Source organism: Odocoileus virginianus, chromosome 18, assembly GCF_023699985.2.
Source record: "Odocoileus virginianus isolate 20LAN1187 ecotype Illinois chromosome 18, Ovbor_1.2, whole genome shotgun sequence".
NCBI classification, from domain to species: domain Eukaryota; kingdom Metazoa; phylum Chordata; class Mammalia; order Artiodactyla; family Cervidae; genus Odocoileus; species Odocoileus virginianus.
In genome coordinates this window covers 16,329,429-16,349,026 of record NC_069691.1, presented here as the reverse complement: position 1 = coordinate 16,349,026, position 19,598 = coordinate 16,329,429, and the positions used below count along the sequence as shown (strand labels likewise).

Below are 19,598 nucleotides of genomic sequence, written 5' to 3'. Positions count from 1 at the left end.
CAATGTTCCAAGAATATAACTATTATGTGAATTGAGAAAAGATGTTTTATCCAGCACTTTACCAAGAGTAAGCTTCATGACTTTAGAAAATCATCAGCATCAATGCTGTTTGTGAGATGTGGGTTGCCAATAAATTATCTCCGTCATTCTGCACACTGGCTATGGAGTGTAGAGGTTCTTCATGTGTGTGCGCTCATGAATGTGTTTATCAACTATTTCATTTTAGCTTTCAACAGTCTTACTTTATATTTCCTTTTATTTCTCCTTTGTATCACATTTATGGCAATACTTTGGTTGTTTTGTGAAAACTTTTTCAGAAAAGGAGATTATATGATCTGTGAATTTCATTCATATTGTCTATGAGCAGGGCATTATAAAATATTTGCTATGTGAAAGGATTGTTGGGTCCAACAGAATTGAGAACCCTGATCGAGTCCAACCCCACATTTTCTAGGTGAGGGGGCTAAGAAGTCCAGAGATACAAAGGAACCTGTTTAGGGTCACACAGCTCACAGGCTGGGAACTCTGCTTCCGTTGAGCTTTTTCCCGCACTGGAATTTGATAACCTTTCCCTTCATTAATTAATCAACATCACAACTTGGGAGGGCCAGCAGCAACCAAGCCTGTGCCACATCACATCCCATATAAACATCATCACATAAAGTCACATCAAGTCGATGATATAAGTATGACTGGTCCACAAGTCTTCATCCTAAGCTCTGAGGGCAGAGTTTTAGAATTCAGAAATGTTCAAATTTTATAAAGGTAACAGAGTGCATACATCATACATTGCGTAAAAACCCCACTAGAGCTTGGAGAAGTGCCTAAACACACTCAGTAATATTCCTGCAACAAAATGTGTGAGATTCATAGTAAGCTGGACAAATCCTATAAAGTGCCTCACTGCAGCTCAGAGCAAACTTAACAGCCAAATGAGTACAAAAATCTCTTTTGTTTCTCAGAGCTCTTAGACTTTAAAGCTGTGTATCTGTTTTACGTATTGTTTCCTTGTTCGCATTGGGGAGATGAGGAAAAGGAGGTTGAGAGCGTAAGTTGGGGTGGGGTTGGAGGCTGAGAATCCTGGCAGCTTAATTCCAGAGCCCACCACCTGCCCACCCCTGGTACTGCTGCTCTCTCAAATTCCAGTGGGTAGAAAACCCACAAAACAACAACATGCTCCAGGGCAAAATTTCAAACTCACAACTGTTGTCTCCAGTCCTCCTTTCCCTATCTTTAGTCATTTTTGCTGAAAGCAGTTAATTAACGGTGATGTCAGAACTTTCTGCGTGGTTGGCTTGGGGGGAAAGAAATGCTGCTTAACATATCTCACTCTGAGAGTCTGGTGACATCACATGTCATGCCAAGGACCACCACACTGCCTCCTGCCGAGGCATCGCTGTGGGTATCAGAGGCTCGTGTGAACAGACAAACTGAAGAAAGTGTCTGAGAACACAGTCAGTGGACTTCCCAACCATCGTGAGTGGATGCACCGGGCCAACAGCTCAGACTACTCTCATCTCTGCTGGGTCTACCTGAGCCACACGGCAGCCTGTTCTATAGAATCTCAGCAGCTGCAGAGCCCGTACATGGAGGTGGGATTCACATCCAAGTCTCCCAGCACTGGAGCCCATGCTCTCCTCTTCTATCCTGGGCCTTGGAAGCAAAGCAGCAAGATTTCCAGGTCCACTCTTGCTTCTTCCTTCTTCCCCTTCATTGTCTCCCCTACAGACCCAAAGGAGCCCCAAGGGAGACAGAGTCCTCCTTTAGGAGCACCAAGCCTGGGAGAGGTGACTGAGGGTTGAACCGGGACCTCACGTCTGTGTAAGCAGAGCTAACGCCATCTTTTCACAGGCCTGCAGGACACATGAAACAATATTCTAAATGTAACTCCGTTGGAGCTTTACAAGAACCTTCTCCAGGTTTGCAAGTTTGGTCTCAGTTTCACAGGAAAAGTGGAGAGAATGGCCAGGACAGGTGCTTCAAGCTCTCTGTCTTCTCAGCAACCTGTCTCTGGGGCTGAGAACCAGACAAGTAAAAGTTGGTACGAACATGTAAGCATCTCCTCCTGTCTGAGGCTACAGCCATGAGGGTTCTGCTTCCCTGGAGATTTGTCTCTGACTCCTAACTTCTCAGAGGCAGGCCGCTTACCGTGGCTCCATGAATACTCTCAGGCAGAAAAATGGCCCCTTTTAAGGAGCCAAGGCTATCCGAGGCAATTTTCTTTACGTAGATAAGGTCTCTCTGCTCAGTATGAGAAAGACAGCTTGTTTCACTGTGGCAGGAGGAAAATTTATCTCAGTCAATGGCACTGACCTGGCCATCTCTGGGGAGGTTCTGCAGTTGGAAACCATCGCAGGGCCGTGGCCCTGGCCTGGAGGGAGCTGCCGAGGCCCGCTGAGCTTTGGGAAAAGGGTGGTGCTGAAATAGCTTGAAGCCCGGTGGCCTCGCCAACAGCTCTAGGGACAACTGGAGAAGAAGGCTGAAGGGAAGGAGGAGCCCCACCACTGTTTTGAATTAGCTTCCTCTGTGGACTTTATCATGTGCAGAGATGGGTGTTAGGAAGCCCTGGCTCTGTGACTGGAGGAACAGGTGGGTTTGCGAAGGAGTGGGTGGCTGGTGCTCACGCCATGTGGTGGGGAGGGGCAGGGATGCCAACTTTCCTGTTAGCAAAGGGCAGTCCTGCAGAGCCCTCTGGTGCCCTGTCTCCTGGCCTTTTCTCAAACTCCGTCGGCAGGCCTCTGTCTCCGAGCCTCTGCACCTGTTCTTTCCTCTCAGCTCTACTCAGGTTCGGCTCCAACGTGACTTCAGAAAGGACTCTGATCATTGTTCTACCTGAAACAGCCCCTGCCCCTCTATCCCTTGACCTAGTTTTTCCTGATTAAACATTCCTGTGCCTAACTTTCTATTAAGTATATTTATCTATTCATTTTCTGTCTCTCTACAACCTTCACGAGGAGTACCTTGTCTGTTTTATTCAGCCTCATATCCCCAGCACTAAAACAGTGCTTGACACATAGTAAGTGCTCAATAAGTATTTGTCTCACCTATGATTCAGGTTCTGAGAACTAGAGGGAACCCGTTTACCCAAGGGCAGCTCAGATCAGATCACGGGGAGGGAGATGAGAGGAGGCCACCCTTACATCTTCAGACTCGAAGACATGGCAGATCATCTTGTACTGCCTTTTTCCATCCTGGGATGGGTGGGAGGCTTCCACGTTCTCCTGGGAGTTGGAGCGGGGCATCCGCCTGCGGGCCATCAGCACAACAATGTTCCCAATATCTGCGATATAGGAAATGGTCCTCAGAGGGTGGTCCATCATGGTTTCCTGGAGGGGACACGGGAGAGGCTGGTGAGCCTAGAGCATCATCTAATGACTCAAGAGAGAGTCTGCCACCCACAGTGTAGCCAAGGGCAGTCCACACACACTGCGGGTTTGGGTGGCGGTGCTCTGGGGCTCACTGCAAACACTGTGTTGGCAGATTTACATGTACCCACCCAGGCCTGGGAGCAATTCCCTTGACTGGTGATAATCCAGAGCAGGAAGTGGCTGTGGTATGTGAAAAGAAATTTAAATCATTTTACAACCAGCAGAATCTCTGTGGGTGCATGCTAGGTCACTTCAGTCATGCCTGACTCTTCGTGACCCTTTGGACTATGGTGCCCACCAGGATCCTCTGTCCATGGGATTTTCCAGGCAAGAATACTGGAATGGGTTGCCATGCCCTCCTCCAGGGGGGTCTTCCTGACCCAGGGATCGGACCCGCATCTCTTGCGTCTCCTTCACTGGCAGGTGGGTTCTTTACCACTAGGGCCACCTGGGAAACCCCTGCTGGGGAAGCTAAAAAAATAAAAAATCTGCATGCAATCACTGTGTTTTGTTTATGTGTGTACGTGTGATTTTAAACAAAATTTCTTGAAAGGCTAATCTGTTCAAATTCATGAATCTTCTGACAAAACTTTGTGAGAATTATTAACAAACAATATCTGTGGCCTGTTTTTCCCTTTGATCTTTAACAGCCCCAACCTTCCTTACCAAGTCCCTCCCTAACCCCCACCCGCCACATCAGCAGCAGGCACTGCAGACACAGCCTCCGAGCTTGTGTGGAAGCCAGCCAGCATCTGGGCCCAGCTGCCTGACAGACAAGGACACAATCTCCTGGTTGCCATGCTAAGCTTCACCCCCTAGGAATGTGGGAGCCGGCGAATTAATACCTGCGTGTCGGCGTTCAATACTTTGATTCTCTGGGTAGAAATGAAGAGATCCACCTCAGTCATTGGCTGAGATTCACCTTCAGGAGCCTGAGAAGGGAAACATACCAAGGGAAAGCTTAATATGTTGCTCTGACCCAGGTGCGTGGGAGCAAGGTTAACTCACACACAGAGGCTTCGAGACACAGTCACCAGAACAGCGATTCAGACTCCAGAATTAGACTGCCAAAGCCAAAGGGACCACACAGAGGACGGCCACGGGGACCGGAGTGAGCACCTCCAGGTGACAGGGAGAACTGTGGACACCCTTTGCTTCTTCCGCCATGGAAGCAGTAACTCACTGCAGCAGATCTAACTCTCTGAACAATGAGGTGAATGGCGCTTTCTGCAAGGGTTTCAGAGCCCAACAGATTGAAGGAATCAGGGTGACTGACTCATACCCCCAGGACCTTGGAGAAGTCAGAGTTTGCTCCTGCTCAAGTGATGGGGCGGGGGGCGGGTGTCGATGTTCACAGCAGGTGCAAACAAGGCAGCTGGAGGCAGTTCTGGTAAGAGGGTCTTCATGTTCCCACACACCACAGCAACACAGAAGCAGTACCGCTGTGGAAGCCACCCCATTAAGAGCGAGCCCCAATGCCTCAATGTCCCACGGTAGCTCTAAAGCACCTGGAAGCTCCACAACCCAAAAAAAAGCGCACCAATCTGGTTCATTTAGGGCTTGATTCTGCACACATGTGGTTATTAGCGAGTTTTCTTTTTTGCATCCAGCAATCTGACAAATCCACAAATCAAGCATGACTAGAACTGAGCAGACCCAGGTCCCCGCCAGGTGAATGTTCCTGAATGGTGGGCACTTGCACACTACTGCAGATTCCTTCAGCACCCCCGTCTGCTCCCTGGCCTCCCTCTGGAGTGAGATGACTAATGAGCAACAGAAAACAGCCGCTTTGGGCAGCTGAGTTTTGAGACACGTTGGCTTATGGGGCGGTTCAAAAAGAAATCTGAACAAAAACTTGCTGGATGCAGAAAACAAAAACACGAAATAAGAAAAAAGGCAAAACATAAATAAATGAAAAATAAAAAGAACAGGCATAACATCAAGCTGATGAAGTTGTTTGTACTGCACCTTCTTCCTGCTTTTGGCTAATTTCTGGGCCATCTGCTTGGCATGGAACAAACAGAGACAGGAGAACAGTTAGAAAAGAATTTGCAGAGACTCAAAGTTGAAAAGGGAATTGACAAACTAATATCAACAGTGGTATAAAGCATTTCTGTGGGAGGTAGGACTGGCTTTAAAAACAAATCCCACTCGACTGCTGATTTCCTAAATCAGAATTTGGTAGTTGGCGGGGGCAGTAGGAGGAAGGACATGTACTGAGGTTCTTTATACTTAACTGCAATTGATGCTTTCAAAGAACCAACTTTTGGTTCTGTTGATTTCCTTTATTGTTTGCCTATATTCTATTTCAGGGACTTCAGCCTGTATCTTTATTTCTTTCTACTTTCTTCGGGTTTAATTTGCCAATTTTTTTCTAGCTTAAGATGAAAACTTAAATTATGGATTTTCAAACTTTTTTCTTTCCTGATAATATTTAAAGCTATGAATCTTCCTCTAATCTCCACTTTAGCTATATCCTACAAACTTTAATATGTTGCAATTATTGTTTCATTCAAAACACTTTCTAATTTCCACTGTGATGTCTTCTGTGAACCTTATTTGTGTTCTTAATTTAAACACATTTAAAGATTTCCTAGTTATCTTTTTGTTATTGACTTCTGAATCAACTGTTCTTTCTCTTTATTAACTCCAGTAATACTTCTTGCCTTAAATTTGTATAATATTAATAGAACCTGTGTGTGTGTGTGTGTGTGTTAGTCGCTCAGTTGTGTCCAATTCTTTGCAACCCCATGGACTGTAGCCCGCCAGGGTCCTCTGTCCATGGAATTCTCCAGGCAGGAATACTGGAGTGCGCAGTCATTCCCTTCTCCAGGGGACCTTCCTGACCCAGGGATCGAATTCTCATCTCCTGCATTGCAGGCAGATTCTTCACTATTTGAGCCACCAGGGCTTCAATAAAGCCTATTTCTAACTAGAAATGGATATAAGATTTATTCAAGACAGCAGAGTTCTATAAGAGTAGAAACTCTGAGGCCAGACCGTCCAAAACTGCATTCTGGCTCTGCTACCTACTAGTCATGTGACTTGGGACAGACACTTAACATCTCTGTGCTTCAGTTTTCTCAAAGGTAAAATGAAGGGAAAACCAGAATTTACTTCATAGGGCTGCTGTGAGGATAAAATGAGTACAGCTGACCCTCGAACAACGTGGGGTTAGGGATGCCAACCACTACGGGGGCATCCGTGTATAACTTACAGTTAGCCCTCTGTATACACAGCTGGTTCCTCTGCACCCGCAGTTCTGCATCCTTAGAGTCTACCAATCACAGAGTCAACTGATCTTGGACCACATAGCACTGTACTATTTACTCCTGAAAAATGCCCAGGTATAGGTGGACCTGTGTTGTTCAAGGGTCAACTGCATACACAATGCTCTCAAAGCAGTGCCTGGTGTGTTATAAGCACTCTGTTTGCTCTCACAAGATCACGATGTTAGACAACTACACTTCGCCTGTGTTGGGATGCAGCCTCTTGGCTTTGGTAAGGCCTGCTATATGCACGCAGACGTGACCCGAATGACAGTGAGTCAGTGGCCGAGCCACGGGCACTGCTGTGACGATGGGGGTGGGGTGCGGGAAGAGCAGCTCCCTCACATCCTCGGTACTCACCTGGCGCCAAAGTTCTTGCTCTCAGCAACACGTCACTACCTCGTAAGCAACTAATTATGTTGTCTGTGCTACCTCGTGGTGGAGAAACTGGATGAGTCAGCCATCCAAATGCTGACCACCTGATCTGGTGCACCCAGGAGACCAGGGCAACCCCAGCCCCAGAGCTCATACTGGTGGCCAAGACGTCGTGATGGAACAGTCAACTCTGGGAAAGTCTGGAGGCAGCAATTTCAAGTGCTATCCTAACTCCTGCAATGATAGTGGAAATATCTGTGCATCTGAAGAGTGGCCCCTGGCTGATGCTGTGCCACACAGATTCCTGATCTGTGCCAGTTATAATCCTCAAGATGAACAATTGCTGTAACAACTAAGCTCTGTCTTCTTACCTCCCCTGAAATGATATGGCAGTAATATGTGAATTTCCATTATTTTTGATACCAAAACTTAATGATCATTGGTCAAAATTCTTCACCTGCAGGATGAGAAATCTCATCTGAAGGACCCCTCTCAAAGGAAAGCAAGCCTGCCACCAATGAAACGCCCGCTTTCTATTTTTACTGGGATGGGTGACGAGGAAGAAGATCCAAAAGGCAAACCGAGTTCCATGAAAGGCATTTTGAGAATTTTTTTATGAAGTCAAAAATATTTTGTACACTTAAGAGTAACACCACCTTTAAATCACTTATGATGTCCAAGTGCCCTGAAGCAAATTAGAATTAAAAATTTAGGCATAAGTTTGGAAATCATGATGGGGTCAGGGCCAGAATGAGAAGCTGGAGCAGCAGAGAAAGATCTATGAGCCTTAAGGCCCACATGCATCTTGAAGCAGGGGCTGACAGCATCCATTTAAAGCCCTGGCTTCCATGAGACTTGTGGCTCATAACCAGCAGGATGCTGGTGATCACCAAAGGACACGTGCAGCACTGTCCATCCAATCACTCCACCCACAACGTGTCCTGAGCACCTGAGGTCGCTAAGGCCCTCTAAGGCTAGTTATGCCCGGGATCCTCTGACTACTCTAGCTTTTCTTTCCCCAGCTAACACTGACTGAGCACTTAGCATATGCCCATATCCTTCTAAGCACTTCACATATATCAGTATAAAAGCTTACAATAACCCTGTGAGGCAGGCACTACATTATCCTCATCTTTCACAAGAGAAAACTGAGGCACAGAGAGGCTAATTAACTTGCCCAAGGTCACACAGCTATTAAATGGCAGAAGAGATAATCAAACTGGAAACCTAACTCTATATTCCAAATTGTTACGGTACCAGCTGGACACGTTTTTCATCTATAAACTTCTCAGTCTGTCTCAGTCCGTTGGTAAAATGGGGTTAATGATACCTACCTCACAGGGTTCCCCACCCTCTCCACTTGGAGGCATAAATGAGATAATGTACGTAAAGGGTCTCCTATCCATGTCAGTATCTTCTTTATTAACCATAGACGACTTCAGGTCAGACGGGAGATCAGCTGGCTTAGACAAGGTTACACTACAGAAATTCTCATTTTGCAATTAAATCATAATTTTGAAACACCTAAATAAAATCTCCCCATAAAAGAATGGAAAAAAAATCTGATCTTTTGGGGAAGGCTAGTAAAAACAGATATAAGAATATTTGATAATGAATATGCCTTATAAAAACGTGTGGACCAAAGAAAATACCAAAAGGCCATGGAGACAAACACACCACATTGTGTGGACATGAAGCGGTTTCTACAGCTCAGGCAGTTTCTGCACCTTGCCCCGTCTTCGGTGGAGGAGCAGAGGGTGAAGTGGGAATGATGGTGAAATGAAGCATGGAGATGCAGTGAGAGGAAGGGGCGAGGGAGCTTGCTATACAGGCTTCTCAACTGGTTCTCTAGGTAGGGTCAAGGCGGGATTCCCCCCTGCGGGAGGGCTCGGAAGGGGATGTCTCTGCCTGCTTCAGATACTGACTGAGTGTAGGGCAAAGCTCCCTCTAGAAGTTTTTCCTAAAACATATTTAAAAGAATCCCAGCAATAAGACCATCAGGTATCACCACAGGGATGATGTATTCTGCTTTCAAGTAACTGTGGAAGCTTCTGGTTAAAAAAATGAATTAAATCTCCTTAGTACAGGACTTCTCAGAGCTTTTAATAGGAAAATACATGTGGCAGATACCAAAAATATCTATTTGGTGGTGTTTCTTGTGTTTATCTGCCAATGGAACCCCATCAGCGAGGAGCGCTGCATGTGACCAGAATGTGAGGGCACAGCTAGAGAACAGAAGCTCCTTCACACCGGATGGATGTCCACACTTTCCTCAGGGGCTGGGTCCCGACCTGCGCACACATTACCATCTCCCAGAGGGCCCATGAAAACAGGTTCCTCCTGAGTCTCTGACTGGGTTGGGGCCTGAGAGTCTGCACTTCTAACAAACTCCCAGCTGATGATGCTGCTGCTGGTCCTGCTCTGAGGACCATTGCTCAATGCATTTCTAAATCATAGGGGAAGCTTTCTGGAAGGATATTCTTACTTCTCAAAAAAAGATGAACCAAGGCAGAAAGAATAGATTAGGGAGAGTACAAAGATGGAAAAAAAAAAACAACTGCAAAATAAATGGCAGATACCCTCTAACTCTGCTGCGGCATTCAGATGTACCTTGTATCTTACATTTTGGTAGATGAACATGTCTTAATTACAGATTCCTCAGCCCGCCTTGTTATTTCAGTTACCTAAACACTCCTCCTGGCTCTCTCATGAGACAGCAAGTTTCTCAGGGTCAAGGATGTGGTTGATTTTTATCTGCTAAGAGGCCTTGTCACAGGGATCCTGAATGGGGACAGTTTGCTTTTTGAGTCAGATTCCTATCTAGAAAAACCACAACTCAAAATCCTCCCCCCATTTTGGCAAATAAACCTGTATATTATTTGTAACTTAAGAAAATTGCAATTCTTTAGACTCCCAAGTGTAAAGCCAGTATCACTATTAAATGTCAGCTCACAGCTGGTGCTACGTGAGTGACAGACACCACATAATTGATGGACAGATCAGGAATTAAAGCCTGCTTTGAAATGGAAACCCAAACATCAGGGGCAGAGCTGGCTCAGAACAAAAGCACCTCAAACACACGGCCACAGCGGGGCTCCTGAGAGGAAGGCCTCCCTGGCATCCATTGGGTCAAACAAACAATGCAGGGAGAGGAAGGAGCAGGCCGAGCTGGGGTCCCTGAGGGAGGGAGGCAGGCAGGAGGAATCAGAAAAAGAAAGGAGGAAGCTCCTCTGTGTGTAGGTGAGAGCACCAAGCCAGGAATTACTCATCAGTTTGTGGTGAGGATATCACTAAACGGATTTCCAAATAAATCCACAGAGCATCCCTTCCCCCTTCCTTCCTGGATGGACGTGGCTAGAAAATCAGTAGCCTCATTCTGCTTGCTCTATCTCTCTAGAGGTGGCCCAGAGTAACTCATTCCTGAAAGGCCAGCCTCTTTAGGAAGAAGCATGCAGCACCCTCCTCAGAGAAGGGAGCACATTTGGGCACCCCAGTGCAGGCTTCCCTGGACCACCTGAGCCCATCTGGAGACCTGCTCTCAGCCCCTCGGTTCCCCGTGCACGTGGTGAAGTCTCTGCGCCATCCCCACAGTAACTTTCTTGGGGGCGAGGAAAGAAAACCACGAGTTCTGAACGCGGCCTTCTCCACTCACAGTTTGAAAAAGTGGCAGGCTGGGTGTAAAGGCAAACAATCTGACAGGCATTTAAATGGATGTAAAAGGAACACAAGGCAGAAAATATTTAATGATAGGCAACATTCCCTTCAGAGGCAAGAAGCACATTGTGAAATGATACTTATACATGAAACGCGACTGTTTAATCTCACCACTCTATAATGAATTCCTCACACTAGAGCAATTTGCTGTAAAGATAAATATATGTTTTCCAGCTGCTTACTCTGCTCTAGGCAGGTCTAAAATGGATTTATAATCAGAAAGCCTGTCTTGCCTGTTCTGATTGACAAAGCCTTCTAATTTTTTGTTCGTTCAAATGATTTGTGGAATTTCTGGATACCAATCCTTTTGGAAGATTCAAAAGTAAACTTTCTGGTTTCTCATCAGGGAGCTGGACTTTGAAAATGGAAAAGAACACTCTCAGAAACCACTGGGGAAATCACAAAGTATAATGCGCAGAACACTTCGTGCTTGGAGGGGTTTGGCATGGGGATGCTGGAGTCTGGGGTCTTGCCCAAGACCTGCCCTACGTTTGGGTGTTGAGTCTGTGCCTGCTGTCCCCGTAAGGTCACTGAACACACACACGTGTCTCAGGGCAGCAGAAAGACAGACTCTAGCTGTGGGACTCAAGGATGACCCATCAGGAAGTCCATAAACAGAAACCAGGGAAAACTCATCTCAAAGCAACATGCAACACTTGGTCTCAGGGCTCCTCAGTACTCTTTCTGGGGTGGACTATCACTCTGTTCTGGAGGATTCACCTGAATGGACCTGGTAGTGTGCCTTGACAGGGACGGGTGCTCTGGCAATCTGGAGGAGATAAATCTCTGTCACGTGGCTCTGTCTGGGACATAACAGGGTGGCAAGGATCTCTGGTTCTAGCCACTCATGCCAATAAAAATGTCCCAGACACTGCAACAACCAAAAGCAATGACTCTTTTCCAAATACTCCCTTTAGTGGTGGTCCCTGTCTATCAGAGAACCATCCAGGGTCTCTGTACTTCCACTGACCCAGGGGGAGCCAACAGTACCATTATTAACCCAGGAAACTAAGCACTGGGTCAAGAATTCAGCTAAGTTACTCCATGGTATTACTGCCTCAGCATCCATTCTGTTTGGCCAAGCAGCCTGCCTGAACCTTAAACTGACATTAGCCCCTTCAGGCACGCAAATGCTGTGGAAAGCAGCCTGCAGAGTCACATGCACATGTCAGCTCCTAAAGGGACCCCTTGTCTTCCCTGGCTGCCCAGTGCCTTCCCCAAGGTGTCCCTTAGCTAATACCTCCACTGAGCTCACCAAAACCCCATTTTGGTTTGCACTGACCAATCTGGCCTTCATCTGGGAACCTCAGAGCATTCCACCCATGGACCCCAATAAAGGCACGTGCCCAGGTCCTTCCAGACCTCCCCACGTGGCCTCTCTAGGTATGCAGGTGCTTCCTCCAGGACTTCTGAGTCTTAAACTTCTCCATCTCAATTTCTCTTGTAGTCTTCTGCTCACCTGGGGGTTTACTTAACAAATGCTGATGTAACAAAATTATAATCATAATATATCTGGTAACCCTGGGGATAGGAGGAGTCAGAACTCTGTCCCTAAAGATTGTGTTTTTCAAGTTCTCCAGTATGAGATAAGGCAGGATAGTGCCTGAAAAGCAGCTTGTTCTCAGGGAGTTTTGTGCATTCTTGAACTCTGCACCTGGGAGATCTTAAAGTAACATAGAAAACACTGTGGGGACATCTCCAGGTATTAATGTCACCTTTTTATGTTCAGGGAGAGAGTAAAAGGAGATCAAACAAGCTCTGATAGACAGCTCAACAGAAACCTGAGGTTCTACCAGCAGCATTATTACATCTGAAGGACCCAGACGGTAGGATGGTCTGTCTGATACACTGTCAGGAAGTGGTCTAGGTGGGAGTCACAAGGTAAGATGCACCTCTGGAGGTAGGGGTGGGACTTGATATAGCTGTAAATTACTCTCTGGATCATACATCCTAAATCCTAAAATGTCAGTAGTAGTAATAATAGTGTTGGTCGCTCAGTCGTATCTGACTCTTTACAATCCCATGGACTGTAGCCCACAAGGCTCCTCTGTCCATGGAATTCTCCAGGCAAGAATACTGGAGTGGGTTGCCATTCACTTCTCCAGGCAAGCTTTCCGACTCAGGGATCAAACCTGGGTCTCCTGCAATTTCAGGCAGATTCTTTACCATCTAACCCACGAGGGAAGCCAATAAATTGTCAATAATGCTATCAAAAGTTGCACCATGGGCTTCCTGTGCAGTGACGGGTAATGAAGGTGTCACACGAGTGTATGCTCCTCGGTTCTTTGTCTCGTCACAAGAAAAGTTTGGAGTGACGGACACTGAAGCCCCTTGGCGGGTCACAGCTTTTGGAGGACAGACCGTGTTATAGCTCTCAGGTCTCGAACGGACCGTGTTACAGCTCTTAAATAAATCAGTGTTACAGCTCTATTTATTTAGATTATAGCAGGAAAATCCATCTTTGAGGCATGAGGACACATTGATCCAAAGACCCGAAGAGACGATCGCCCCACCGCGCGGGGGAGAGGGAGGGAGCAAAAGGGGGGAAGAGGGCTTTGGCTCCCCTTTTTATATGTTTCTGTCCCTGGGCCTGCCTTATGTAAATTGGGTCAGCCAGGAGTGTTGTTGGTTTTACCTGAGGTTTTCACTCCGGTCCTCGGACCTTCCTTTGTTCTATTTTCGCGGGCTTTCCCTTCCAGGTCTTTTAGCCACCGCCATTTTGGACTCTTTTTCCCTATTCTAACTACCTAACAAAGGGAAGGGCCAGTGCTGACCTTGTCTACTATTCAGGGCATAGCAGAGCCCGGGCAAGTTCGTGAGACGAGCATCAGCCCTGGAGCAAGGGTGTGGGAGCGGGGGTAGAAGGACGTGAAGTAGCACCCCTGCTCCGTGTGACCTCCACGACCTCCGTGGTTGCTGCCCTCTCTTCCCTCAGGCTTCCAGGCAGTGTCTCACCTCACGAGGGCTCCCCGCACTCCTGGGGCCTTTTGATCCTGACACCCCTCTCTCCTCCTCCGGCACCCCCTTGTACATTTGCTGGCTTCATTCACTTCTCATTTGTGCTGCTGAACTTGAGGGTAAAGATCTCACCTTATAGATCACTATTTTTCCTCCCTCCCAGGTGCATTTGCTCAACAAATATTCTTCCCTTGATTGAGAGAGTTAAGGACTCTTGCTTCTCATTCCACACTGCCATAACAAAGCCCAGGATGAAGCCTGGGGATGTGTGAGACAGAAGACACGAAAAGGGAACAGTCCCTTGAGAAGGGAGTTGATTCTGACCAATGGAAACTGGACAAAACCAAATCTCACAAGTCCTAAGCTATTTCAACTCACTGGAAGTCCCCAGCTCTGATTTCAGTGGTGATGAAATGCCTGTGGCTCTAGGTGAAAACAGCCTCAGGGGTTCTAGGTACTGGCAGCACCTGAGTGGCACAATAGCACCATCAGGGTCCCTGTCACCACTGGCTTGTCCACGGTTCTAGGGGCACTAGCATCGTGGCGGATAATCTAGAGGCTGCATTTCCATGGGGTCAGTTCAGACCAGTTCAAACCAGTTCAAGCTAGTTTGGCTGGTTCAAACTAGCTGTGAATGACTTAAACTAGACAAAAGTGGTTTCAGGGATCAAACAAGCTCGCTCCTTTTAAATCTTGACAAAACAGATGCAAACAGGTTATGACTGATTTGAACCGAGTTAGCCTTGCACTGACTTGGTTTAGATTAGACTTGGTTTAGATCTGATCAAATGCTTTCTTTTAGGTGAAGCAAGCCAGTTCAGCTGACTGTGGCTCAGATCATGAACTCCTTATTGCCAAATTCAGACTTAAATTGAAGAAAGTAGGGAAAACCTCTAGACCATACATGTATGACCTAAAACAAATCCCTTACGATTATACAGTGGAAGTGACAAACAGATTCAAGGGATTAGATCTGATAGAGTGCCTGAAAAACTATAGACAGAGGTTTGTAACATTGTACAGGAGGTGGTGATCAAAATCATCTCCAAGGAAAAGAAATGCAAAAGGCAAAATGGTTGTCTGAGGAGGTCTTACAAATGGCTCAGTGAAGAAGAGAAGCGAAAGGCAAAGGAGGAAAGGAAAGATATCCATCTGAATGCAGAGTTCTAAAGAATAGAGAGGAGAGATAAGAAAGCCTTCCTCAGATCAATGCAAAGAAATAGAGGAAAAAAACAGAAAGGGAAAGAACAAAGATCTCTTCAAGAAAATTATAGATACCAAGAGAACATTTTATGCAAAGATGGGCACAATAAAGGACAAAAATGGTATGGACCTAACAGAAGCAGAAGATATTAAGAAGACGTGGAAAAAATACGAAGAAGAACTATACAAAAAAGATCTTCACGACTCGGATAATCACGATGGTGTGATCACTCACCTAGAGCCAGACCTCCCGGAGTGCGAGGTCAAGTAGGCCTTAGGAAGCATCATTATGAAGAAAGCTAGCGGAGGTGATGGAATTCCAGCTAACCTATTTCAAGTCCTAAAAGATGATGCTGTGAAAGTGCTGTACTCAATACGCCAACAAATTTCGAAAACTCAGCAGTGGCCACAGAACTGGAAAAGGTGTTTTCATTCCAATCCCGAAGAAAGGCAATGCTGAAGAATGTTCGAACTACCACACAATTACACTCATCTCACACGCTAGCAAAGTAATGCTCAAAATTCTCCAAACCAGGTTTTAACAGTATGTGTACTGAGAACTTGCAGATGTTTAAGCTGGATTTAGAAAAGGCAGAGGAACAAGAGATCAAATTGCCAACATCCACTGGATCATAGAAAAAGCAAGAGAATTCCAGAAAAGCATCTACTTCTGCTTTATTAATTATACCAAAGCCTTTGACTGTGTAGATTACAACAAACTGTGGAAAATTCTGAAAGAGATGGGAATACCAGACTACCTTACCTGCCTCCTGAGAAATCTGTATGTAGGTCAAGAAGGAACAGTAAGAACCAGACATGGAACAATGGATTGGTTCAAAATTGGGAAAGGAGTACGTCAAGGCTGTATATCATCACTCTGCTTATTTAACTTACATGCAGAGTACATTAAGCAAAATGCTGGGCTGGATGAAACACAAGCTGGAATCAAGATTGCTGGGATAAATACCGATAACCTCATATAAGCAAATGACACCACCCTTATGGCAGAAAGCAAAGAAGAACTAGAGAGCCTCTTGATGAAAGTGAAAGAGGAGACTGAAAAAAGTTGGCTTAAAACTCAACATTCAGAAAATGAAGATCATGGCATCCGGTCCTATCACTTCACAGCAAAGAGATGGGGAAACAGTCGAAAGGGTGATAGACTTTATTTTCTTGGGCTCCAAACTCACTGCAGATGGTGATATGCAGCCATGAAATTAAAAGACGCTTGCTCCTTGGAAGAAAAACTATGACCAACCTAGACAGCATACTAAAAAGCAGAGATATTACTTTGCCGACAAAGTTCCATCTAGTCAAAGCTATGGTTTTTCCAGTAGTCATGTATGGATGTGAGAGTTGGACCAGAAAGAAAGCTGAGTACTGAAGAATTGATGCTTTTGAACTGTGGTATCGGAGAAGGCTCTTGACAGTCCCTTGGACTGCAAGATCAAGCTAGTCAATCCTAAAGGAAATCAGTCCTAAATATTCATTAGAAGGACTGAAGCTGAAGCTCCAATACTTTGGTCACCTGATGTGAGCAACTGACTCACTGGAAAAGACCCTGATGCTTGGAAAGACTGAAGGCAGGAGGAGAAGGGGATGACAGAGGATGAGATGGTTGGATGGCCTCACTGACTCAATGGACATGAGTTTGAGCAAGCTCTGGGAGTTGGTGATGGACAGGGAGGCCTGGTGTGCTGCAGTCCATGGAGTTGCAAAGAGTTGGACACGACTGAATGACTGAACTGAACTGAAGCCAGTTCAATCTAGCTTGAACAGGATCGACAGGTTCAAAAGCAGTGACACCTAGTTTGAACCACACTGTAGCATGAATGTTTAAGGCACTGATCTCTGCCAGCAGAAATACAGTGATACAGTGCTCACATATTGGAAAGATAGTATTTAAAATGCTGTCCTTCCTCATCTTTCCACCTTTCCAAAGCTTATAGTCGTATGTACTTCTTCCTCAAGGCTGGCCATTAAGAACAACCAAATTATATAGCATTTATGCATCAAAACTCAAACACGTTTTGGAAATTTTTTTTCTACTGAGAACTTTGGCAAGTACAGGTATAAGCGCTGCCTGTCATGTCACCTCAACCTTCTCCGCTAAACTTGGGACATGTGGTGCGGGGTGATCACTATGGATGACTCAGCTGCCCACACTGGCCCACCACCCGCCTCGGAACACAGAGTACCCCCTCACCTTGATCCTGCTTACTGCTTCCTGGGCCTGCATCATTCGCACGTTTTTGGAGGGAGTTTTGTCTGAGAGCAGCTGGGTGGAGCCAAGGTAATTAGCAGCAAAAATGATTCCATCAATCAAGTCCTCAGGGTCACAAGGTCCAGGAACTGTAACACACAGACCGTGGTGGTGAGTGAGGCCACGTGTGCCCCCCATCACGCCCCCTCCCCTCTGCTACACGCCTCCAACACAGGTGGTCAGCTCCCAACACCCCTGAGCAGGTGAATCTACTGAGAGTCTAAGGCATCTCTCTGATCCCCCTTCACTATGTCTTCACTTTCTAACAGAAGGGAAAATTCTTCCTGAGAGGAATGTACTTCACCCAGACCATTTACTATGAGAAACAATGTGAATATTTATTTAAACATGAAATATAAAATTCACTGATAAATGATGTTGTTTTTTGGGACAGGAGCACAATACCATCACCTCTGGCTTTCCTGTGTCTAGTCAGCGTCTGTCACACAGTGGGTATCAAATAAATGTTTGCTGGACAAATGGTTAGATGAGCAGAAGGCCATCTTGTTAGACAGCCTCATCATACAGCAGTTCCTTTGCTTGCCACTGATTCATATCACCTACCCCCTCCATTTTATCCATAATGGGGGAAATAAATATTATAAATCAGAGAAATGAGTATTTGCTGCAGAATGTCTGGATTCCCCAAAAAGCCTCTAACCTGAAGTCTGCAAGAGAGGTAACATGACCCCTGAGTTGTGGTCTCGTGCTAAAAACCTTGTTGACTTACCAGCTGTAACGTGCCCAGCATGCATCCACATACATACCAATTCCGAGGAAATTTGGAATTTTCTGTTCTCATTCACCAGCCTTTTAAATCAAACTTTTAAATATTTAAAACGGAGGCATTTGATTCTAACCATTGTTGTTGTTTAGTTGCTCAGTTGTGTCTGACTCTTTTGCGATCCCATGGACTGTGGTCCATCAAGCTCCTCTGACTATGGGATTTTCCAGGCAAGAATACTGGAGTGGACTGCCATATCCTTCTCCAGGGGATCTTTCTGATCCAGGGACAGAACCCATGTCTCCTGCATTGGCAGGCAGGGTCTTTACCACTGAGTCACCTGGGAAGTTTGATTCTCACCATGATCACCTATAAACCCCATTGGAAATTAAAACGTATTTGGGACTAATACATAACTTTACAACAGATGTGATGAGAAAGGCATTTTAATTCTGCCATTAAAACACAAGTATTTTCTTTGGCTTGAATGCCATATTTGGAAAGACTAAAATATACTTTTTAACCCACTGTTAAAAACTCAGGGTCTTAAATTAGACAACTTGAAAATGGAAACAATTTGCTTTTTCCTCTTGAAGAGCTAATCTGGAATGATTTTTATTTTTGTCCTTACACACGAAGCTCATCTTGAGTTTAAACAGCTGGTTCCCATGATAAGCTACTTATCAGGGTACAGACAACGCAATCTATTCGTTTTCCTAAAACCATGGTGCTGGTGAAAAAAAGAAATTAACAATGTTTTAGGAAAGGTCTTCACAAAGCATCTGTGTAGAAATTAAATCAGGAAACCTGTTAAGTTTTCTGATTCTCAATATTTCTGATAAAGGTTTCTAGACAAACAGTGAGGGATACAGCCAAACCTGCCTCTACCACATACCAGTCATTTATGTGCTTCTTGAAAGATACATGCTTCCTACCCTGAAGGTTTTACAGATATGAGCAGAATTCAGGCTATTTATAATGTATAACTTTAGTTATATAGCAGGGAAGCACTGCCAAAGTAAAATAATACACGGACAAGCTTGGACCTATACTATGTCTTGTAAAAAGTAAAATATCATCATAAATCCCAGTGATGGATTTATAATGTTACATAAATATAATCATTTTTGACAACCAAGACAAAAAAAGACCTCCTCCAGAATAGCAACTTTTAAAAAACTTCCTTTTGTGAAAATAATGAATGTTAGAAGAAAAAAAAAAAAGGGAAACATCTTCTCTATGGGACTTCCACTATCATATATTCACTGGTGGGTTTAGCTCTCTTTACTGAAAAGGGTCCCTTTTCAACCACAGTAAGTATGAATATGCAGATATGTTTAAGAGTAATCCAGGTGATATTTAAGTGACTATATAAATGTCAAGAAGCTGAGAGAGAGAAATATTGGACCTGAACAAATACATATTTGAGATACGATTTTATGTCAATTATTTTTTGGGGAAATTGACTAGAATCAAATGTCACTGTATTACACTCACAAAAAATAATTTCATAATTTCATTTTATGCTTAGTGCCAGTGTAACTTTTTTAAAGTTAAAAAAATTAAAGTTATATTTCTCCCAAGTCAAAGAATTACAGACTTTCCTTTCTAGCGATGCCTCTGTGTTGCTCTATGGGTGAACAAGCACACACATTATATCTTCACATTCATGTTGATGCTGAGCTTGGAAATCTTGAAGAAGAATAGCTTCTAAATTTCTGAAA

At 45.1% G+C, this 19,598-nt stretch overlaps 1 protein-coding gene across 1 annotated transcript in view; it reads right to left on the bottom strand.

The window, feature by feature from the left end:
* APBA1 (amyloid beta precursor protein binding family A member 1) overlaps nucleotides 1-19,598 on the bottom strand; it is a 227,151-nt gene that overhangs the window by 19,799 nt on the left and 187,754 nt on the right. Inside the window, 4 exon segments of the mRNA XM_070480376.1 lie at nucleotides 3,141-3,326; nucleotides 4,214-4,300; nucleotides 5,337-5,369; nucleotides 17,094-17,239. Of these exon segments, the coding sequence (XP_070336477.1) occupies nucleotides 3,141-3,326; nucleotides 4,214-4,300; nucleotides 5,337-5,369; nucleotides 17,094-17,239 (452 nt within the window).